The 25,490-nt window shown below is 29.1% G+C and overlaps 2 protein-coding genes across 2 annotated transcripts in view; both read right to left on the minus strand.

Moving 5' to 3' along the window:
• Positions 1 to 25,202, minus strand: part of LOC134828581 (uncharacterized) — a 32,710-nt gene extending 7,508 nt beyond the window's left edge. Inside the window, exons 1-10 of the mRNA XM_063841559.1 lie at positions 24,897 to 25,202; positions 15,248 to 15,349; positions 10,846 to 10,947; positions 9,458 to 9,574; positions 5,714 to 5,806; positions 4,441 to 4,654; positions 3,823 to 4,118; positions 3,448 to 3,750; positions 993 to 2,957; positions 725 to 931 (exon numbers count right to left, since the gene is read on the minus strand). Of these exons, the coding sequence (XP_063697629.1) occupies positions 725 to 931; positions 993 to 2,957; positions 3,448 to 3,750; positions 3,823 to 4,118; positions 4,441 to 4,654; positions 5,714 to 5,806; positions 9,458 to 9,574; positions 10,846 to 10,947; positions 15,248 to 15,349; positions 24,897 to 25,202 (3,705 nt within the window). The remainder of the gene's footprint in view (positions 1 to 724; positions 932 to 992; positions 2,958 to 3,447; positions 3,751 to 3,822; positions 4,119 to 4,440; positions 4,655 to 5,713; positions 5,807 to 9,457; positions 9,575 to 10,845; positions 10,948 to 15,247; positions 15,350 to 24,896) is intronic.
• On the minus strand, positions 11,233 to 11,825 carry LOC134832298 (protein let-653-like). Its single transcript, XM_063846283.1, has 2 exons — positions 11,746 to 11,825; positions 11,233 to 11,685 (listed from the first exon to the last, which is right to left on the minus strand). The coding sequence occupies exons 1-2, from the start codon at positions 11,761 to 11,763 to the stop codon at positions 11,233 to 11,235; spliced, it is 471 nt and encodes a 156-aa protein (XP_063702353.1). The 5' UTR covers positions 11,764 to 11,825.
• Positions 25,203 to 25,490: the final 288 nt, after the last annotated feature.

Below are 25,490 nucleotides of genomic sequence, written 5' to 3' on the forward strand. Positions count from 1 at the left end.
CAAAATGTCAAACTTGTTGAAAAACAGCTTAAATATCGCTAAAAAAAAGCTAGAAAAACTTGATTTCTTAAGTCATTTAATATGAAAAAGTATTTCAAAATCTATATAAAATTTCTATATCCCCATGGTGATTTTTGATAAAAATGATGGGGGAGGAAACGCGAAACAGAAAACGGTCTTGGAACACCCTTAAGTTCATTAAATTATCTAATTTGTGAATGAAAAAAATTAAGAAAAAAATAAAAAAAAACATTAAGAAAGAATTTTAAAAAAATTAAAGGTTATAAAAAAAATTGTCAAAGATGTAAAAAAATATAAAAAAAAATAAATAAAAATTTTAAAAAGAATAAACGAAAATTCTCAATAATTTGAGCAGAAGAAATAATTTTATATTTAATTTTTTTCCAGTTTCAAATGTTTGTGATTTTAAGAGAGAAATTTTTTTTCAGTTTCAATTTTTTAACTATTTGAGCTAAAAATGTTAAAATATTAAAAAAAAATTAAAATAAAAAAAATGTAAAGTACTACATTTTAAATATTCGGCATAGAAATTTTTATGAAAATTTGCTTAAAAATGTCGTATTAAAACAGTTTTGAATAATTAATTTTAACAATTTAAACAAATTTTTAAATATTTTCAACAACCCGTTCAATAAAAAAAAAACCAAAAAAGTGCAATTTCCTATAAAATTTTATGAAAAATTCGTCCTTCGAGTTTACGAACCTGAAGATATCTTTGTACGACTGTGTGTGCAATAACCTCTTTCTGCTCATTCTCTATCAGAACGTCGAGAAATTCCATATTTCGACGATCGGTGGCTGTCAAGATGCGTCCTGCGGAATCTGCTCCAGCTGCTAATGCCAGAAGTTCAGTTGCCATTGCTTCACATTGTTTTCCAGCAGCAACAAGATCTTTCGCACGCTCTTTTTCCTACAAGAAAAATAAATTTTTTACACTTTTAAGCAAATTTTTTAAAATTTAAGGTACAAACCTTCGTTGACAGAATAATATAAATATTGGACAACTTTGCAGCACAATCCACGGGAGCTGGCGACACCAATACAAACTCCTGTATCGGCTTGTTGTTGTGATTTTTCGAGACAACCATGAGATTATATACAAAACGTTTGTCCTCCATCAGGGAATAGGTGTCGTGTTCGCGATGCATGAGATATTTCAGGACATCGTAATGCCCCTCGGATGCCGCAAACCAAATTGGAGCACAACCGTAATTCGTTTCGGACTTTGGTTGAGCCCCGGATTCCGTCAGAAGCTTCACAACATCCAAGTGACCCGCTTTCGCAGCGCAATGCAACGAAGTCCATCCATTTTTGTCTGTCGCATTGATTTCCGCACCTTGTCCCAACAGGACTTCAACCATCTGAAAATGTCCGTGCATCGAAGCGATATGCAAACCGGTTTTCCCATGTCGATCCACGCTGTGTAAAAGTTCCGAAGAACGACTCAGAAGCAATCCGACGATCGAAACATGACCTCCGTAACACGCCAAATGCAACGAATTGAAGCCATTTTCGGTTGTTGCCGCATCAACTTGAACGCCAGGCGAGTTAAGTAACAGCCTGACGACATTTTCGTTTCCCGAATAGGCAGCGAGATGCAACGGCGTCATTCCCGACTCTGTTCCCAGCTCAGGTACGAGAGACATTCCGCTTGGTGGATCAGATTTCACTGTGGCAGGTACATTAACGAGCAATTCGCGCACCGTATCTGTTTGTCCGTAGTACGCGGCGATATGCAAAGGTGTCAATCCGAGTTTTTTGCTCGAGATTCGAAGCGAATTTGAGCTGCGCATGACTTCCAAGACTTGTCCATGTCCGTTTTGAGCAGCCAAATGCACGGCGGTCATGCCAGATTTGTTTTCTTCCGTACAGGAGGCTCCCGCACGCACCAAAGCTTTGACGACATCCGCATGCCCGCCTTCCGCAGCAAGTTGCAAGGGCGTCGAATCCGTTAATTTGTTCCTTGTTGATATCACGCCATTCCTATCGAACTTCATAAGCTCCTCAACTACTTTGACGGAACCTTGCATGGCAGCAATATGAGCACAAGTGTTGCCATCTTTACTCGTCGCCATTACCAAATTCGGATGTTGCGTCAAAAAAAGCTTCGCCACATCGGAATAGTTATTTTGAGCAGCGACATGAATGGGTTTCTGGCCCAAATCGTCAGTGGCATCAATATTCGCACCAAGTTCCAGCAGTAATCGACAAACTTCCATTTGCCCACTTGCAGCTGCCAAGTGCAAAGGTGTCTGTTTGCGCAGCGTTAAAATATCTATAACGGCATTATGGTCTCGAATCAAGAATTTAACGAGATGCGTAAAACCGTTCATCGCAGCCAAGTGAAGTGCTGTTCGCCCAACGCGAGATTTGGAATTAATAAATGCTTTGTTGGTGAGAAGTGCGTCGCAAACTTGCAGGAAACCATGTTCGGCAGCCAAATGCAAAGCGGATCGACCCTCGTTATCGAACACGTCAACTCTTGCATGATTTGCCAGCAGATTATTGACGAACTCCATATGCCCTCGATTACAAGCGATCAGTAGTGGGGTCCATCCGACGCCCGATTGACGATTCATTGCTTTCTGGATGTCGGTTGCTGTCATGTGTGATAACATTTCTGTGAGGATGTCGTTGTTGCCGGCAACAGCACAATAATGGAAACACGTTTCTGCCGTGGTTTTTGTCTGGAGTGAGACATCGGCGCCATTTTGAAGCAGTTTTTTGACGATTTCGCGATCAGAGTTGGGGACAACAACTTCATCTTTGACAACGTGACACGCGTAATGAAGAGCTGTTGCTCCATCTTCGTTGACGGTGTTGATATATTGCGCCGCAACTTCCGGTCCATGCTTGTCTTTGACCCATTCGATCAACTTTTCTACAATTATTGGCTGACATCGACGACATGCGAGATGGAGGGGCGTTTCACCGATCTAAAAGTAAAATTTATTTTATTTAAAAAAATTATTTTGATTTTTTAAAATTTATCCGATAATATTTAGCCTTTGAAATAATTTAAAAAAACAAATTAAAAAAAAATAAATTAAAAAAAAAATAGAAAAAAAATCATAAAAAATAAAATTATTTTTAAATTTTGTAGAACAAATTTTTAAACAAAATGTTTTATATAAAAAATATTTAAAAACGAAATTTGAAAAAAAATTGTGAAAAAAATTAAAAATCCGCTAATTTATGATAAAATTTTCTATTTTTTAATATTTTGTAAATAAAAATTTTTTTTTCTAATTTAAACATTTTTTGGGCTTAATTTAAAATTTAACAAAATGTATAGAAAAAATTGAACAATATTTAAAAAAAAATCTTTACAAAATTACAAAAAAAAAAGATTCAAATCAAGCAAGGGACAAAAAGTTAAATATTATTCTTTCAAAAAAAAAAAAAAAAAAAAAAAAACGTACTTACATTTGATTGTAACAAGGCGTCTCCGCCATCTTCGAGCAACAAGTCTAATGTCTCATCGTTACCGTATTTCGCGGCGACATGCAACGGCGATTGCCCGTCTTCGGTAACAATATTTGGATTGGCACCTGATTTGAGTAACATAAGAGCACACCGAGCCCCTTCCTTGACACGCGCCCCAATGTGCAACGGAGTTTCCTTCTTGTCGCCACCCCTGACATGCACTTCCGCTCCAAAACCGAGCAACGTCTCAACCACACCCGGTTTGCACGATTCCACGGCAATATGTAGGGCAGTGTAATTATCCTGCAGGCGATCCGAATATGGGACATGTAATTATTTCGCAATCAATTGTGCAAAAGAAAAAAAGCTACTTACGTTTGTCGTCACATCAACTTTTTCGCCTCGTTGCAGCAGCGTGTTAATGATGCCAACGTGACCGTATCGTGCAGCAGTGTGAATACTTCTGGCGCCTCCTTTGTTCGGCATGTGCAGATAAACGCCCTTCTTGAACAACATCATGGCACAATCCGCGTGACCGTTGAGCGAAGCGATATGCATGAGGGTACTTCCATCTTTGGTACGTTCGAAAATACTTGCTTTAAATTTATCCGCTAAGATTTCAATGATCGTTGCATGACCATTTTCCGCTGCCAAATGCATTGCAGTACGATCTACAAGAAAATGAAAAAGTTTCAAAATTAAAAAAAAAAAATAAAATATATGAGGAAATTAAAAATCTTATTAAAAAAAAAGTTTTTTCAAATATGTAATTACGGATTTTTACTCAAGTTAATTAAAATTATTTTTAAAAAATTAAATTTTTCATATTTTAAAGCAAATTTCAATACAATAATTGAGGATTTTCAATGAAATTTGCTTATTTTTCTAAAAAAAAAAAAAATTTAATTTTTTCTATGACTTAAATAACTTAAGATCTTTAAGTTTTAACATAAAATTTAAATTTTCGATCAATAATTTAAAAAAAAAATTCACCTTGATTATCAGCAATCGCCGCAGAAGCCCTCACCCCATAGAAATACTTGACTAACTGCTCATCTCCTTCAGACGCTGCTATATGCAACGCCGTTTGACCCTCTCCATTTTGTGAATCCACATTCGTGCCATAGTCGACCAATATCCGTACCATATCGACATCTCGTCGACGTGCTGCCAAATGTAATGGTGTGTCGCCATTCGCATCTGTTGCCTAAAAGATTAAAAAAATTAATTAATTTTAACAATATAAAAAATACAAAAAATATTTAAAAAAAAATTAAAAAATTTATTTAAAATTTTTTTTTTAATATTTTATAAAAATAAAATTTTAAAATACTTAGAAAAATTTTAAAATAAATTTTAAAACATTTCAAAAATATTTTTAAACATTTTTAAAAAAATAAAAATTATTTTAAAACATTTAAAAATATTTTTTTTAAATTAAATAAAAAATCACCGCATCAATCAATATTCCCCATTTACGACGCGACATAAAAAGAAAGTCTTCTACTAAAGTCAAAATCTGAACAAAGACTGTCGAAAATTAAAAAAAATTTTCATTTCCGCGGCAATAATTGAAGTTTCTTGAAATAATATTTGTATTCTTATCATTATAGTTGCTTGCATGGAACGAATAATTACTTTGATACCATCACTTTGATTCCTCACATGGAAAGGAAAATCAGGCAAACATGTTTGTTTGTTCAGGTAAATTGCATTTTAAAGACTTTCTATGAATTTCTTGGATTTTCTGCAGAAATTCATATTATTACAGCACCACTTGTTTATATTTCATAACACATTACGAATTATTATGATTAAGTACCTTATTTTACATCTTTTGACACGAACATTGCACAATAGCTAAAATATGAGCGAATATTGACTTTTTCTTCAGTAACTGATTTTTTTCGCGATTTATTGATGGTTTTTAATAAAAAAATTTTGTTTTTCGGAGAAATTGTTGAGAAGTTCGTTGGAAATTTTTAAGAAGTAACGAATTTTATTTGCAAAAACTTTGCCTCCATAAACACCGTATTTTCCTTGAACTTGTTTCTTTTTTTGATTGTTTGACTTTTTTTGCACTATAGCTGTGTTTTATTTAACTGAGTAAGCAATTTATGACGTTTTGCGTTTCTTTTGTTTCTTTTTCGAAAAATGAATGAGTCGCGACAAGGGTTTATTGATTATCTGCAGTGTTTTCTATTAATTTGCCTTTTGTTTTGTCTATTTTTAGAGGCTGAAACGGAAAAAAAAGGTTGCTACTTACTTTCAATTGATCCGCCGTTTGAGCTGAGAGCAGCTCTCTGACCATAGACTGGTTGCCAGCTTCCACAGCCAGGAGTAACGGGATTTTTCCGCGCTGCAAAATAAGAGCGTTTTTAATGAGATTACTCCACGAGTCATTGGCGCGCTTTTCCGCATTTTTGCGCGCAAAACTCTTCGCCAACTTGGCGAGCGACGCTTTCGACGTTGACACCGACGCACGATTACTGCCCGTCGTCTGATCATTTGCTGGCGGCATCACACTACTTCTTCTACTGCTATTACTATTACTAGGTCGCAAAGACATGTCTAACTGAATTGAGGAGCATTTTCAAACTAACTTTCTTTGGCTGCCATCGATACCTTCCAAATAGATATTTGCTTGCAATTTTTCATATTTTTTTGTTTGTTTGTGTTGTTTGTATTGTATTGTTTTACTGTTAACTGTAGAATTTTGACTACGCAAACACACCTCGCATAGATTACGGGGTGATGGCACATTCCCTTAGAGATATACATGCGATTATTGTTTATGTACAACAACGAAACATCAGGCGTTTGTTCTATATTTCTGTTATTTGTCTGTCTGAACTATCAAAAAACTAAACGTATTACCTAACTTCAATTGTTTTTTTCTGCTTTTTCTTTTGTTTTCCATATTTTTATGATTATTTATTTCAATTTATTGTTTATTATAGTTCTATTTGTTCTTTTACATAGCGAGAGGTGTACAGGTGGATTTTTTTTTAGCGTAGATACGACCGTTACTCATGAAAAGAGGGATCGACTTCAAAGGCGTACAAGACAAAATTGTGTCGAATAAATTTAAGGAAGAGAAACTTATAATGGAAAATACACTTAAGCGCATTTTTGGTAGGGAAATTTATTGCAATGATAATCGATATGCAGGTAAGTAAACTTAGCTAACAACTTTTGTAAGGATTTAATAAAATTATTTTTTTTAAGAAAATATAAGACCTAAAAACATCATTTTTAAAAATGTGACAGGCCACTCGCCAATTTAATGATGTCTTATTAAGAGAATCTTCTGTTAGTTCTATACTAACTTTCGCACCGTGCACATCGTTGTGTATTAAGCGCAAAAACAAACCTTTTTTTCAACGCGAAAAATCCAGTGAGAATCCATTATTTTACACCAATCTGAAGCCTCCTTGGCACCAGATCTGATCTGATCTGAAGAGAATCTTCCAATTAAAGTACCTGGACCTTCTAAAAAAATCATGAAGGCGAATACACAAAAATAACTTTACTGAACGAATGGGGCAAGGGGTCGAACGAATGTATAACTTAAGTCAATTAGGATAGTCAAGAAACTAGAAGACGTGTCATAGCCTATGGAAAGAAGACAAGAACCAATCCAAATAAAAAAGATCTTTTAATGAGTGAGCGAAAACAAACCATGTACGTTTTTGTTGAGGAAAACGGAAAGTTTATATGTTCAGATATAACTGGCGGCGAAGACGCCACCTCATCTGCTAATATGATTATCAACTCTTTATCACATCGAGAATTACAAGAATTAAAAATAGCAAATACATATCTAATAGGGGTAGACGGCACCAATGTGAACACAAGTAATATTTATGGAATAGTAATACGAAAATAGTAGAAAAGCTCTTTTACCTAAGTACCTAAATTTTGCTAAAAATGATCAATTTTGAGGATATTGTTTTAAATCTTAGCTTCTTGATTTAATTTTTTATTAAAAAATCTACATTTTCTTCTTAAACATAATCACGATAAATTTAGCACAGCCATTTTAAATCTACATTAACGAGCAAATTAATATTATCCAGTTTATTTTATATAACTTTGAAGTTTATATTATTCTTAACTAATAACAGACAGACATTCTAAAACCCGCTCGTAGCACATAATTTAAAAAATAATGCGACAAAAATATTAATTAAGCTAGCAAAAAAAAAAATTTTCCACTCGATTAGATTTTCTTGTACGATAAAACACATAAAATATCCTCATTTAGTAAATGTTTATGTAAATTACAAATCATAAAATAATGCTTTTCGTTGACGGAATACATTTTATTAATATTATTTAGCTCCATACTACAAGTTAAATAACGATGCATGGCAAAAAAGGAAATATTTATATAAATAGGCCAATCGTTGAAAATACAAAACAATCTATTTATAGTCTAAACATAATTTACCAGTAAATTTTGTGGTAAAATTATTATTTATTTATCGTTTCAAGACATTTTTTTAAATACCTCTGAAGAAATCTGAAAAAATAAGCTCTTTAGAAGGACATTGTCTCGAGGACGGTTGATGCACTTTTACTTTCTGTGCAGCTTAAATATTTCCATAATCCTCTAGATTTTGTTTGTTTTGAAATATTTCATTTTTTTTTCATACGATGTCTGTCTGAATTTTTCAATTTACAAAAAATGTTGCCTATTTGAATACAATAAATCACCCCAAAAATTGTCATGTTCGAATAAAAATGTTTATTTTATTGCATCGCTATGCATGGAAAAGGTGCAGCTCACAACGACGACGACGACGAACGCAATGTAAAAGAAAAAAATAACAAAGTTATTGATCTAACTATTTTCATGCATAAAAAAATCGAACTTTGTAGCCTCTTCTCTCTCAGATATTTTTTTATTTATTTATTTTTTCATTATTTTTTGATTAGAATTTTTTTTTTTTAAATTCTTTTAAATGGACTTGCAACAAAAGAAAGAATCAATTTATTACACAAACAACGACAGCAGCAAGGAGACATAAAAGGGCGTTGGTTCGCATGGTATTGCAATAAAAGTGCATGAAATGCAAAAAAGTTGCGATAAATATCTGGAAAAATGGAAATTTATTGAATATAGAAATGAAAATGATGGCAATGTACGGGCGACGTACGATGCGCGAAATGGAACAGAAAATAAATTGTAAAGCGATTGTCTTGATAAGTGCGTTGTTTGTTAAATATTTTCCTTTTGTAAAAAGTAAAAGTGACAAGACTTTCATTGTCTTTCGTTGAAGTGGCGCCAATTTTGGGTCAGGTCGGAAGGTGAAAAATTTTATCAAGGCAAAATATTCAATTAAGACATAAAAAAAATCATGAAGGTGTGAAATTAACTTTTTGTGCAAGACAATTATTTTCCAGCGAAAAGCAATTTCACGTCAAACTAAATTAAGGATTTAATTTGAAATAAAACGAAATCGTTTAATAAAACTTATGATGGACTGGATTGATTGAAAAACAACAAAAGAGCATGACATTCGTAAAAAAAATCTAATTGGAATTAAATTGTGGGTAGGAAAAAAATATTTTTGTAGGTCACTGATTCAAAAAAAAAATTTTTTTTTTCGCGGGAGATTCCAATGAAGTGTGAACAACAATCCTTACACCCTTGGATACGACGCGATTTCTAACAATGTATGACTAATTCCGATGTATGATAGTTGTACCACCACGTCCTGTCACGTCGTCGTCACCTACTTATCGCACGCAGTTGTTATTATTATTTTGCATTTGGTCGCATTTTTTTGGTAAACTCACACATGTGTGGCAACACACAAAGTTGGTAGTAAAATAAAAACATAAAACGGAATGTGATTGAAATGGAATATCAAATGCAAATGAGTTATAGTACAACTCCGGTTGTATCGTTTTTCGAACAAATTTCTTTTTCTCACACGTTTTTGCGATGATCAACCAGCAAATGACTCGAGGCGCGACAAAAAAAATTTTTTCAAGTACTTACAGCGTCTGTTTTTAAACGGATATCCTTTCCAGCGGCCGCAAGAAGCGTTCGCAGAATCGAGGTAGCAGTTCCTGTTTGACGACTTGCTACCAAATGCACTGGCGTTTGAAGTCGCGTCTGAAATTAAATTGCGATGTAGTTAGATGCACTGCAAAATTCATACTAAACTCGAAATTCGAAAGTTCAATGAAATTAAAAAAAAAATCGTGCTGGAGAAAAAAAGTGCAGCAGCAACAATAAATAGGCAATAAATAATAATAATAAACAACTGCAGTCACACAGAAAAATCAAAGGTGTCAATAAAATTATTGTAAAATTTTACAATTGTATTAGTGGCGTCTGTCTCCCCTCTTTTTCAAAAAAAAAATAATGTTTATTATTATTTTGTGCATGCTATATGCTTGTTTGTGGTTGTCAATAAATAAATTGATTGTCTCGCTACCCCTTCCGGTGCTAAGGAATTTTCTATGAGAATTCTAGATTTTTTAAAATTAAAAATAAATAAATTTGTGAGACGAGACGTCATCATTTCTAGAAATTTTTTCCAAAAATAAGACAAATAAAAGAAGCAAAAATTGAAAAAAATTGTCTGTGCAATAATTAAAAATGTTTTTTTTATTTAAATATTTTTTAAAGAATTCTTCAGTTCTTTTTATATTGAATGAATTAAATTGAAAAAATGATGAAATAAAGATTTTATTTTAAATACTAATTCTTTCAAAAAGATTTTTTTTAAATAAAATTATTTTTTTTCAGTTAAATTAAATTAAAAAATATTTTAAAAAAATATTTAAAATAAAATAAAAAAAAAATTTAAACAAAATATTTTTAATAATTTAAAAAATAAATTTTAATTAAAAAAAAAAAATTTGAAAAATTAAAATAAATATTTTAAAAAAATTTAAATATTAAAAAAAAATATTTTGACAAAAATTGATCATTTTTTATTTTTAAAATATTTAAAGCTTCTAATAAAATTGTGAAAAAATAATAAAATTAATTTAATTAATTGTGCAATAATTTTTTGTAAGAAAAATATTTTTTATAAAAAAAATAAATAAAAAAAATATTTTTAAAAATAAAATTGATGAAAATTTAATTTTATAAAAATTTTTTAAAAAAATATTTATTAAAATTTAATTTTTTTTCAATTTAATTTTTAAAAAAATGAAAAATTAAATAAAATTAAATTGTTTTTAAAAAAATAAATTTAAATTTTTTTTTGCAAAATTTTTTTAAAAAAAATATTTTTTTTTATTATTTAAAAGAAAAATTAAAATTTTAATTAAATTGTAAAAAAAAAAAAATATTTTTTCAATTATTTTATTGATGAAATTTTTCATGATAAAAAGCCCTTAAAATATTAAATAATTTTTCAAAAAACTTACTCCGCCAGTTGAATAAGGATCCACGCCACGTTTCGTCAGCAGTAGTTTGACGACATCCTCCCTTGAGAACATTGCCGCAATATGCAGTACATTATAATTGTCCTAAAATATTAAAGAAAATCGTAAAAAATTGTGAAAAATGACGTCCATTGAATACAAAACTCGGAAAATCGATCGAAAAACTCCTTATCTCTACCAACCACACTTTTACTTAACCTTGTTTTTCTTGTTGAAAATAATTCTTGTTAGACTTTTATCGCTCTCTACATGCACACATGCAAGTTTATCGTCATTCGGTAATGACCGCCAATGTTAAAAAAAAGTTTTTAATCGCATTTCATGTGACGTAAAAGAAAATTTTAATAATTTATTTTTTCATATTTTTTTTTAGAATAATCTAAAAACACGTCCCATGAACGAAGGTTCAGCTTCTGCGGATCGATTTGTCGTCGTTTGAGGAGTTGTTGTCGTAATATTTCCCGGAGCAGTGCCATTGCTCGTGGACCATGTTGGAAGAGGCGTTGTTGAAGACCAATTTCCTGTCGACCAGGTTGTAGTTGAATTCCAATTTGCGGTTGTATTCCAATGTGGTGGTATGGTTGTGTTGCTCGGTGTCGTCCAATTTCCTGACGTCGTGGGGAAAGGAGTTGTCGTTGTGATGTTCGTTGGAGGTGTTTCCGTCACATTTGGCGGGAAAACACTTTCTCCATTGACATTGACGATCAAATTCAGATCAAGAGCGAGTTCGATTTCGACATTGACGCCATCTGAGGTGTAGTTAAAGTGCTCTTTTACGGGCACGGCGGCACCAAAACAGATAAAACCGAATAAAATGATGATCTGAAGGATGAATTTTGATGAAAAATTGCAAATTTGATGATAATTTGAAGAATTTCTTACCACTTTGGCACAATTCATGTTGGCAATTTAATAGGAATTGATGATTTTTTAAAAAATTCTTCGCTTTTTATACTTTTAAACTAAAAATTTTATCAGAAATAGACTTTTTCTAATGAATGAACCTTATCAAACAACAAAGATAAGGTCCGGAAACATCTTTAATGAATTATTGTAACACAATTGACTCTTCAAAAGAATTTTTTATCGATTATCACGCGACAAAAAAGTGATAAATTCGTAAAAATGAATTAAGCTTGCCCTTCTTGAAGGCTCTTAATTACCATACGAATTTATCGTCGTCGCCAAATTAAGCAAATTTTGCTCGAAACAATAAAATAAAGCCTACATATTCATAGGAAAAATCCGTAAACTTCCTCATAACATACTCATTATATTGGATTATTGCATGCACAAACTCACATAATTATTATGCATATTTTTGCTGCTTGAAGAAATGTTACATCACATGCACGGAACACGGAAAAAAAAATCGGCAAATAGAACAAATATACGGGCGAGAGAGAAAAACGGAAAAAGGGTGTTTCTAAATATTATTGTTGTTGTTGTTGTTGTGCAAAAGGCACGTTATTCTGTGTAGAAATTTATTGCACAATTAAGTGCTGGTCTTGAGTGAATTTAATTCAGTTCGGAGAATAAACTTTAAAAGACATGAAAAGTTTTTCTGTTCTCGCTGAAATATAATTAGTGCAAGAAAAAAAAAGTAAAAATAAAGTTCAGTAAGTTAGTGAGACATGAGAAGGTTGTGGTCTTGTGCAAAAAATGCTCATTTGATTGTTATTTTTGCATGTAGCTTAATAATTATTCGGTCAAATTGAAGTTTAAAACGAACTCTTAAGGCGCATTTTAAATTTTCGACTTTTCATACCTTTTATTGTTATTTTTGTAAATTTTATCGTTAGAAAAATTTTATTATTATGAAATTATTTTTTTTATTATTAATTTATTAAATTACATTTTAATTTAAATTTAATTAAATTAAATTAATAATTCGTAAATTTCATGATTTTAAATGAAAATTAAAACAAAACTAAATTAATAAAATTATCAAAAATATTTTTTAGGTATACTAAAAAATAAAAATGATTAAAATTTTTAAAATTAAAAAAATTAAAATTAATTAAAAATTATTGACAATTTTTAATTAAAAATTTAAATAAACGAATTTTAATTACATATTAAATTAAATGAAAATCTAATTTAATTATAATTTTAATAATTAATTAATAGTTTTATTCAAAATATTAAAAAATAAAAACATAAAAAATAAATAATAATAAATTTAATAAAAATAAATTAAAAAGCTAAATTAAATACAAAATTAATAATTATATTAAAAATATTAATACATATTAAATAAAAAAATAAAAAAAATAATTTTCGGCGACAGACAGACAAAAAATCTATTTTTTTACAAGATATCGCCTCAATAGAGACAAAAAAATCATGAGCCAGATTTCGATTTTAATATTTTTATTACCCTAAACGAGCTATAAATAATAAAAAATTTTCATGTAAACACAAAAGCTGGAGTAGAATTAACCTTGAAACTTGTTTACTCATGTAACATGTTTGCATGTAACTGAAAAATTTTTAATATCCAAAGTGAAGGAGCAGGAGACGAGTATGTTGCATGAATGAAAAATTATTTTTATTTTTTTCGTATCTTGATAACGTTTCACGTTTTTGCTCCAATTCTTTTCCATGAAATATAGATTAAAAGGATTTACATTTATGTAATTTTTACGTTCACAAAAAAAAAATAATAAAAAAATTGGAGCAACAAAAAAAAGTACTTTATAATTAAGGGATTGGCTTTAATTTAAAATAAATTATTTTTCGATTGGATTTTAATGATTTTAACCTGATTTGCAGGAAAAAGGAGTGTTCCATTAAAATAATTCCTTTAAATTAATTTTTAAATATTTTTTTTCGATAACAAGAGACCTTGACATTCAAGGAAACTATTTATTTGTTTTCCTTTCGTTTATTTTTCCCTCACATGTCCGCTAAAGTGCCTTTTTCAGATAAGAGACATTCATTAATTACCTCGTTGTTGCTTGACCTTTCAAATCACATAACAATACGTGTGCTACAATTAAAGGCGATAAATATACATCAACCTTTGGAAATGTCTGTGCGCAATGTACTGACATTAAAGTTTGTTGATGTTCTAGTTGCACTTAAAGTTATGCACGGAGAAAACGTGAAAAAGTATTTTTAGAAATCTTTTTTTAATTTTATCGGACTAATTTTTTTTTCTTCATGTTTTAGTTTTTTAGCTTATTATTTGATGAAATTTATTTCTTTTGTAATATCTCAAACATATATAATTTTTTTTTCAGTTGTAGGTTTTTAAAAGGAAATTCATAAATTAATTTTTTAAAAATATTTTAAGGCGAAAATAACAAAAAAAAAATTTTTTTTGCTTCTTCGTCTTATAAATTGCTCTAAATAATTTAAAAAATAAATATTTTTTACTTTTAAATAATAAAATAATTTTTTTTTTTAATTTTTAAAAGAGAAAAATTAAAAAAAAAAATATAAAAATTTTTATTAGTTTGTGTAAGAAGTTTTGACTTAGTTATGAAATAGTTTGACTCGAAAAAAATTTTTTTAACTAAAAATAATTTAAAATTTTTAATGAATTAACAAATTTTTGAGAAATTTTCAATTATGTAAAAATTAAAAAATAAATATTTTGTGTTAATTTCTTCTAAATATTTAATTTGAACTGTAAAAACTTATAAAATGTGAAAACATTTTAAAAAAAGTGAAATGACTCAACGTGGAGTATCAGAAAAAAAACTTGACAATCCAAGAAGATAACAAAATGTTTTAAAAAAGCAAACATTAACTTAAATTCTTAGTAAGTAATTTTTTCCTAATTAATTAATTGCCATTAAAAAATCATAAAAGTTTAAAAACTGCGCAAAATAATTGAATGTTAACACAATTTTCGACTAGACAGACTATCGATTTGCCTAAAAACTTTTTCTTTGTGATTTTATTCAAATAAATAAACAAAAGAAAAAACTCTCCCGAGCAATTTTCTCGTTGTAAAACATTCTTATAAATAAACAAAAACACGCCTGGCTGAGCTCATTTCGTATTTTTTTCCACATTTTTTTTTCTTTAATTACCCAAACCATACAAAAAACCCCGAAAAATTTTTATCATTCCTCTTTCATTTCAGACAGCAGGTAATTTTTGTATTTCTGTTTCGACGTTTTTCCTTTCGCTGCGTGTCGACGCGAAAAGTAATGTAGGTCGTGAATTTCGTGTTTCACCACTTTTTTTTACGATCATGCATGACGACATGTGTTTTTTCATGTCAAAATAATCGTTTTGTGTTTTTTTTTTTTTGGAGATTGAACCAATTAAATTGCGGCCGGTAGACGATAAGGAGTTCGATAACGCTTTGATGATGATGATTTTTGTGACTCATCAAATGAGCAAAAAATAAAGACGAACGAATACTTACATTACTTCTGGCACCGACATCTGATCCAAGCTCGATTAGACGATCAATTATGCTTGTCTTGTTTTCCTTCACAGCCATCATGAGTGGCGTCATGCCCGTGCCCTGCAAGGAAAAAAAATCGTAAAATGAGAAAAAGGTTTAAAAATAACAGGAAATCGCTGAAATTTAGGACATTCTGTTGTTTTATGGAACTTTGACAATAAAGTTTGAAGGCTTAAAATACTTTCGCGGCACATTTTCGAACAAAGCAAACGTCATAAAACAATTCAGGAGGCAGTAAAGTCCGTACTTGCTCATTATTCGTTGCTAGATTGCAACAATTATTTTATTATTATAACTTTTTCCTGCACATCATACACGAATATTGCGCGATGGACGGAGGCCAAGCAAACAATTTATTGGACGAAACTAAGTTTGTGGCATTTCCTCGTTTTTTTTCTATTTATTTTCTTTCTTTTTGAACAAAAGTTGCAATTTCAGTTATTTATATAATTTCGTGAAAACAATTGTTATCATCCATCACCATCAATCAATATTTTTGCCAGTTTGTCGTCTCTCACCTTGTTAGTAGGTTATTTATTATGTTCAAAGAAAAATCGCTACAAGGAAGTATAAATGGCGAAAAACATAAGAAAATCCGTGCGTGAGATTAAGTAATTCGTGCCTTTGGCATCGATTTCAGCATTTGTTTATGTTTTTTGCTGTTTTAGAGCAAAATCAGGCAAAACAGAAGGAAAATTGCGCTTACACGTGTAAGCTGGAGTAATTGTGTGCAATTAATTGCAAGGTTAATTAAAAAATTCCTCATTTTTTACGAGATCACGTAGGCATTTTTTTTTTCGGAAAAGAGCAAAAAAACCAGGCGTTTCCATTTGGTGAACAATTTTTGTGAAATGCAGTAAAATAATGAAAAATGGTGAAATCTTGATGAGACACAGACGGAAAATTTTGTGTGAGTGATTCATCAACGAAATGATTCATGAAGTCAATTTAGAAGTGAAACGAATGTAATTATAGTTTAGGTTGAACTTGCATGAAATCATTAATTTTTGGCAGATTTTAGGAGGAATTTATGAGACATGCAACGAAAAATAAATTAAAAGTCACTTTTATTAATTATTTTCTTGAAATTACAAGCTTTTAAGGTACGTTAATTAAACAGGTTCAATGAATTTTTATCAAGTTGAGAGAAATTCATTCCATGTATTTTTGGCTTTTGTTAAAATATATAAAAATATTTTTTTTTGGCAATGAGATTTTTTGAACTAAAATTTTGTCAAGAATTTTGTTTTGTCAAAATCAAATGAATTTTTTATTATGAAATTTAATTAAACTAATTGAAAATAAAAAAAAATCTATTTTCTTATCCTTTTAATTTTTTTTCTTGTTTTCAATAGAATCTAAAAATTATTAATTTAATGTTAAGTAAATTTTATTTATTTTAATTTTGTATTGAAAATTATACTTGATATATTTTTTTCAATTTTTATTTATTGGAAAATGCAAAAAAAAATTCAACAATTTTCAGAAAATGTTTTTCATTCATTTGAAATTTGTGAAGATTTTTTTTTAAGTATTTTTTTCAAATTTTTATTTGTCCTTTTATTTTTTTACAATAAAAATTTATTTTTTTTTAATTTTAATTTTAAATTTTTTAATTTTTAAATTTTTTATAAAAATTATAAAATTAATTAAATTTTTTTATTTAAAAAAATATTTTTATAATTTTATGTCGATTTTTATTATTTTCCTAAATATTTTTCAAGCGATATCAAAATTTTATATTAAAAATTAATTAACCTTTAAATTCTATTGAATACAAAAAAAAAATATTTTAATTTGATTTAAATAATTTATTTTTGATTATTAAATTAATTATTTAAATTAAATTAATTAAAAATTAAACAAATGGACTGAAAATTCATAAAATTAAAATTATAAAAAATATATTTTTTCAAATAAAAAATTTTGATTAATTTTATAATATAAAAAAATGAAAAAAAATTGCTGAAAAATTTTTTTTTTGCATCTTCCAATAATAGATAAAAATCGATTAAAATCGAAAATATGAAAAGTACAATTTTCGATAAAAAATAAAATAATAAATAACATTTACAGACATAATTTCCAACACATTCTCACAAGAAATCAATTTGGCGCCCAAAAGAAAATAAATACAAATTTCGATCATCATTCACAACAAAAAGTATCATTTTCATACATTTAACGCCCGTAACAATATCCATTCTACACATTAACGATAGAAAAGCAATAATAATAATAGATTCAACAACTTTTATTGAACCAGCTCACACACACACTCACCTACTCGACAAGAAGTCATGGCTCACAAGGCTCGACATTCAGAAAATTCACAAACATTTAATATAAAACGCTCTTTTTTCAAGACGTCATCCGTCGAGCATTTATTTATTTAGAAGCCATGGTAAATATTTTTTTCAAGGTTAATCAATTTCTATTTATTCGAAAAGGAGATTTTTCGCCACACACACGAATCGAATCGAGGTCTCGATGAAAAAAAAAATTAATTAAATATTTGGAAATTACTTCAGCTCCTGCTTGCAATTCGATAAGTTCTTTCGCCAAGTCGATGGTGGGTTCTTGATTTTGTCCCTTTTTGCCGAGCACTTCGGTTTTTTTCTTTTTGAGTCCCGTGAAGGACGTGATAACGTCAGGTTCTTCCGTTTCGTCATTATTTACGGCGATTTCACTTGCGGGAAGAATTTTTATTTTTTCACTTTTTGCCTTTTTTGGGTCAGATTTTTTCTTGTCGGCCATGTCGTTTGTGTCTCCTGATGCAATATTAGCGAAGATTAACAGGAATTTGTAAAACATTGCATTGCATAAATTATTTTTCGTTGATTTTTTATTTAAATTATTTTTTCTTGATTGATTTTTTTTTTGTAGGAGGTGGTTATGTAATCATGGCAGATGTTGTGTAATTGATTTTTTTTCTTAATTAATGCAAATTTTAATAAATTTTCTTAATTATTTGGTTGATTTATGTTGATTTTCGTGATGATTTTTAAGTTTTTTGATTAATTTTCGATTTTAAAGACAATTTTTTGTAATTTTCTCGTTTTTTCTTCAAAGAAACCGTTTCTAAGCATTCTTTCTTTCGTTTGTTTTAATCGACCGAGAACCAAAAAGAGACTAATTTCAAGCAAATTTCGAATTATAGAACCAATACAATCGTGCTTCCGATCTATTTTTGGGGGTAGTCGTAATTTTCGATGTTTTCTTTCTTTCTTTCTCACGGCAAACTCCTTGAGAAAGAACATTAAAAAGAAAGGGTCGTAAAACAAGACATTAGAAACAAACAAACAAATTTGTTTGACATCAATTATAACATCGTGGACTCGAAACCGAGTAGTTGTTAGGCATACAGCTGATTGTCTGCGCCTCCAAAAGACACAAAATTTAAACGAAAGTGTTCCTATTTTTAGTTTTTTTTTAAAGAAGGGGAAACTTTTTTCGTTCTTACTTTCGCTCGTTCTTCAATTTCTTTGATTTCGCGCGACGTGGGTGTGCGTTTCGGGCGCCACTTGTCACGAAAATCCGCATCAGCTGTCGTCGGATCCTTCACATAGTCCTCCGCAACCCCGAGAATTCCCTTCGTCTTGACCGGTTGTTGCTCTGCGGTGCTACTACTGCCGCCAGACTCCTTTTCACTCATCGTTTTTTTGTTTTTTTCAGCGCCGCCACTCGAGTCACTTTCGATCGTTGTAACATTGGCGAAGGCTATGCATAGTGTGACGACTATCATCGCAGCACAAACGCCATCCGTGTCGCGGGCGATGCTATTTTAACGGGGAACTGTCAGAAGTGCGACTGAATACAAAAATGTTGCTTTGCCGCAAATAGAGCTCGCAAAACTGCCAGTTACTACAGTAACAGATACTTTTTTTTTTATAGCTATCGAATATTTATTTTTATTGCCGCCGTCGCCGCCGCACGATTTGCTTCGTTAACGCTAACGCCTAGACTGCGTAGATTAGACTGATTTTTGTAATTTTTAAATAAATCATATCAAGTCAGTTGTTGAAGTTTTCTTTTTCTTCCGTAGGCGTGGAAATTGTGTGCCATGCTAAACAAAGTCTTAGCAGTTCTCGTGCGACCTGACACTTTGTTGAGCCCGAAGCGTGTAACGAAAACTTTATGTGGCATGCACGGATTTAGGAACTACTTGCGAGCATTTATGATGTTAGACAGCTGATTGATTTGGATGGATGTGAAGAAGTTTGAACATGTACAGCAACGAACGTGCAACGGAAATCGAATCGATGGATGTTTGATTGATTTTTCGAATGTGATGTGATGGATAAATGTTGCTCAGAATAACTTTGCCTTGTGAGGTGAAAAAGATTTTTGCCTTGAATTCGGGGTCATTGTGATAAAATAAGGAAAAATTGATATTTTAAATTATAATTCGGAGGTAAAGTTGTCAGGTTAACCTTAAACAATTTTATTAAAGAAAATTATTTTACATGTAAGATTTAAAAAAAATATCCTGATTTCTAAAAAAAGAAATTATTACTAATTTGGAGCTTTTGGTGATATTGATTGAAAATTAAAAAAAATAATTTTTATGAAAATAATAATAATTTCCAAATATAAATAAACAATTAATTAATTAAAAATTTTAATACTATATGGGCTTGTAATTATTTATTTTTTGATTATAAATTAAGTTAAAAAATTAATTAAATTAAAATTATTAAACGCATAAAAAATATTAAATAATTTGCATTTTAAATAATTTATCAATGTAAAAATAATAAAAAAAAAATTTGGAAATTAATTATTTATTTCAATCTTGAAAATTCTTTTTAATTTATAAAAAAAATAAATCATAAAAATAATTATGCATGAAATTATGTTAAATAATATTTTAAACTTAATTTAATTAATTTTTAATTTAATTAATTTTTAATTAATGTTTGAATGAATAACAAAAAAATAATGAAATAACCAAATTATTAAATTATTGAAATTATTTAATTGAAAAAAATCTTAAAAAAATTTAATTAACATTTTAATTATGTTCAATCGAAATTTATTAAAAATTAAAAAATATTTTTTTGGATAAATTTATTAAATTAATTATTATTTTTTTAAATTTTAAAATAATTTATGAAAAAAAGTTTAAAATTAAGTATTGACTAAAATTGCTTGAATTTTTCTATTTTAAGAAAAAAAAAATTAAAATGAAAAGATTTTTTGCTTAAAAAATCTTTTTATCTAAATTAAAAATAATAAAAAAAATCAATAATAATTTATTAATTAAAAAAAAAATCTCAAAACTTCCCAAAAGTAAATAAAAAATAAAAATTTATTTATCTTTGTCTGACTCAACTTTATTTTTTTACGACTTCCCTAGTAAAACTTACAAAAACATAAAAAAATCTATTTTTTCATCAAATATTTGCTTAACAAACACAGTTTAACCCACATTTCGACCTTCACTTCCGCAATTTCCTCTCTGTATGCCATAAACCATAAAAATTTTCATCATCATCATCGCCAAACAAAACGAAAGGATTCTTCTCATTAACAATGTCCCTGAACCTTTACAATTTTGCGTTGCGAAGGACTCTTCGTCCTCGAAAAAAACCAAATTTCACCAATAAACGCCGCCGCGCCGAACGATAATTATAATCTCAGGTATACAAAATAATCCATCGAACACCGACAACAAGCAAGTAATACGAAATGATGTGCCTGATTAAAATAAATCGATAGCAAGACGCGTAAATGTAGAGCAACACGCCTGGACTTGACTTTCCACACACACACACCACGCGGTAAGTGTAAAAATCTAATCTGAACAACAATATCAAGCATAATAACTCACTCGCACCGCATTTCTGTACGTGAAAAATTCGTTTCTTTTTTCGGGCTTTTCTTTTTGTTCATGTTCAGTCCGAAAAGTAGGCGAACGAAAAAAAATCTGAATTTTTCTCCAGTAGCCTACATTTGGTCGAGGGTATGTCGTGCTTGAGTGGTTCGTGTACTACAGGTCAAGAATCATAAATATTCAAATGAGTAATTAACACGGCATACTATGCGGCAACAATCACTTGAGCGTTTATTTTTGTGCAATATTATACTGTTATTATTTGTTTTAATCGTGATATTTGGGCGAAATGAAGAAGAAGAAAAAGCGGCTAACAAAATCAATGACAACACTTCGAGGCAAGGGTGAAGGATGAAATTGAAATTTTATGTGAGATTTTATTTTTCGGCAATAAGGTTAAATCGATTACCATGAAAATTAAGCAATGAAAGTTTTTTATGGATTGTTTTTTTTTTTTTTTGAGAATAATGTAACTTTTTTTTTATTTCAAATTTTGAGTAAACTATTTGAATTAATTTATTAGTTAAAATAATTATAAAAATTTAATTTAATTTATTATTAATTATTTATAAATTATTTTTAGCTTAGAATATGAAGTTTTAAGCGAATATGAAGGAAAACTCCCTAAAAGCCATAAAAAACTGAAATTTTATATAAAATTCGTTCATTTTGTTAAAATTTTATTTTATTTATTTTTATTTTTTTTTTATTATTTTTAAAAATTTAAAAAAAATATTACTCCTAGAAGATTTTAAAGCTATATCTAGTTTTCATTTTTATTAATAAATTTGTTATTTAAAATTAAAATTTATAAAAAAATTATTTTCGTGAGAAATAAAATGACTAAAATGACTTTAAAAAAAATTAGTTTAATTCTTTTTATTTTAAAATTATTTTATAATTTTTTTTTAAACTTCATGAATTTAAATTAATATTAATATTTTCAAATAATATTGTCAAATTAATATTTTTTAATTTTAATTAAAATATTTTTAATTTTGAGCAATAAATAATTTAAAAATAATTTTCATTCAAACATTAAAATATTTTTTTTGTGCTATTTTTATTATGTTTATTATTATATTTTTTTTAAATTATTTTTTTCTCAAAATAGTTTTGAATTTTTTAATCGGGAAATTCTTTAAAACATTTTGAGAAACTTTCACTTTACATAACTTTCTGTAACTTTTCCATATTCTAACATTTCCCACACAAACTTTTTGTCACACTTTCTCACACATATGCGGTTCAAAAAAAAAAAGTAAGCTAAAAACTACCCTTTCCCCTAAAAATTCCATCGCACACCTACACCAAAGTCTATGAATGGAAAAATACCGCTCGTTCTATATATGGGTCTTTTTCTGTTCCGGAAGTACTATTATAACAAGGAAATTATTATGCAAAGTTTTCTGTTTTCACAACACACAAAAACGAGAACTTTTGCATCACTTTTGTGTGTTTTTCCTTCCATTATTCTATTATTACATTATTATTTTGTATTAAATCTGCGAAAATAATGATATAATAACTCATATTAATTGTTATCAATTATCTCGCGTAAGGTTAATTATTTCCATAATTAGTGTCGAGTGAAATATTTCTCACGAGAATTCTGTCAGGAGATCCCAAAAACACGGAGCGTTTCAAATGGACAGGATATGAGACCTGGATTCGTGACGTCAAAAATGGACATTTTTGCGCTCTCTCACCTACACAGCAACGGAAAAAAAAATTAAGCAGGAAGAAAATAAAACACACAAAAAACGGTCGCGGGACATAAATACACCGAAAAAACACCTACACAGAACGCGCATAAAACAAAAGCAGTGAAAAGGTAACTGGGTCAACAACCACATTAGGTATTTCTTGCTATTATTTGCCGCTATTTTCTATATATTTTGATTTCTATAAAATGAAATTTTTCGTCATTGTTTTGTTGCGACGTACTTTGCGTTGCTTGCGATGCGAGTCCGTGTTGAAAATTTCATGTCAACATTTTTTTTTTATTTTTTTTTATGTCGATGAAATATTGAAGGCATTTTTGTTTGTTGATTTAACAAATTAATTTTGTGCCTTTTTTTTGAAGTTGCAACGAAACCCTGCTATCTAAACGCTTTTAACCATGAAAATAACCCCGTTTGTACGAGTCACGAGTTCGTTGTGCAGACACGGTCATGTTGAAGGATCTTTTTCCGTGTGGATTTATTTTTTTTTTATTTATTTTCGGTGAAAAGTGAGACGAATTCAATGTTTTTTTTTAAATAATGTTTAAAGGGTCAAAAGGATAAATTTTTATTATATTGATTTTACTTTTAAATTTTTATCTTAATTTAAGGCAAATTTTCGAGTATTTTTAGATAAATTGATAAAATTTCGAAATTAATCAAAAAATGTAAAAAGTTAGCTAAAATGATCAAAGGCTGAAACTTTTTTTTCTTCTATTATAAAAATCTCATAAAAATAATTAAAACGTCATAAAAAACATCAAAAGTCATAAATTTTACAATTTTTAATTCATTAAAAATTAATTTGAATTAAAATATTTTGAATTTATTGAAATTAAAAATTTATATTAAAAAAAAATTAAATTTATCTTAATTTTACGTTTAATAATTTTTTTTTAAATTATTTCAGAAGAAAAAATTTTTCGAAATGGTTAAAAATTAATGTCTGTTAATGTCAATATGAACCGCAATTTTATAACTCAAAAGTTTAAATTTTTTAATTATTTAATATTTTTTCTTTTGCTAAATTGTTTTAAATTGTCAATTTTTGGGTTAATATGAACATTTTGAGAGAAAATTTATACAAGATAAGGTACTTTCAAAATCCTCAAATCGCTAAAAAAATTAAAAGACATTTATTTTTAACCATTTCGAAAAATTTTTTCTTCTGAAATAATTTTAATAAAATTAGGTATTAATAATTTTAAAATAATTTAAAATAATTTAAAAAAAATTATTAAACATAAAATTACGATAATTTATTTTTTTTAAATATAAATATTTTTCTAATTTCAATAAATAAATATTTTAATTCAAATTAATTTTTAATGAATTAAAAATTGTTAAATTTATGACTTTTGATATCTTTTATGACGGTATGAGATTTTTATATAAGAAGGAAAAAAAAGTTCGAAAATTAGTATTTTTAAGTAAAAATCTATCAAAGAGAGGTTTCCCACATCAGATGAAATCTCCGAAAGATGACGAGAAAAAAAAGACACGCGCTTGCGCTCGTTAATGACAACATCTGTCCATAGACAAAACACTCATCATCACATGCCGCTGTCCAATTGAGACATTCTTTCGTACGCACGAACATTTATCAACTTGTCTATCATTGGTTACTGACTTCCGTTTGACACAATTCCCTTTTTATTTTTGTTTTATCACCACTTCACTCGTATCATTGTTTGATCTATTACTGATTGGTTTGTAGTCCCGATTGGTAAAAATTCCAATAAATAATGGAAGATGTCCCGATAACACGCCACACACTTTTGCGAGGGGGGAGAGGGACATTGGAGGGGCGTCAAATGCATTCGACGACATTGTAAATTCTTTTTTTATCGATAAAACCTGGAATTTTTCAGTATCAGTTACTACGTGTTGCTTTACGGTTGGGGGAGAACGACTTGTTGTTGTCAAAGTAATGAATGTGTTATTTTTTACGATGCGATGAGAGACATTTACGAGGTGAAAATTGGGACAAAATTTCCATTTTTCATGTCTCTCCTCGATAATATTTTTTTTTTTTTGAAATACTTACGAAATCGAGCACATTTGCGAGTGGCTGCTTTGCATCGTCATTTGCATTCGCGACAGCTTTCTCCAGTTGTTTCACGACAGCTTCGACACCTTGCCATTCGCCCTTTAGCGCGAGATTCAGTAACTTATTGGCGCCTTCGCGTGCCGTAAATCCCGCACTTGGTGGCTTTGGAGGCGTAACTTCCTCGCCGCGAGATGACGTTTTGTCACCTGTGCCGGAGATTTCCTCGCTACGAGGATCATCCACTGCTTTTGACTCGTCGGAGCTCTTTTTCTTGGCTCCTCCGCCACGCTTAGCAGTGGACATGATGGAAAATTTATTTTTTTCCTACTTTTTTTTAAATAATTAAATTTTAATTAATTTAATTGTTTTTTTTCACTTTTTTTTTGGTGTATTCCGAATTTATTGCATTTTTACGAAATTATTTAAATTTTTTTATTTCGTAATTTTTCGCCTTTTCGTTTTTATATTTTCCATTTTTATTAAATTTAATTTTTTTATTTATTAAAAAAAATCACATTTCTTTCACTTTAATTTTTATTCACACAAAAAATGTTAAATTTTCAACGAAAAAAATTTTTTTTCTATAAAATC

Source organism: Culicoides brevitarsis, chromosome 2 (genome assembly GCF_036172545.1).
Source record: "Culicoides brevitarsis isolate CSIRO-B50_1 chromosome 2, AGI_CSIRO_Cbre_v1, whole genome shotgun sequence".
Lineage (NCBI taxonomy): Eukaryota > Metazoa > Arthropoda > Insecta > Diptera > Ceratopogonidae > Culicoides > Culicoides brevitarsis.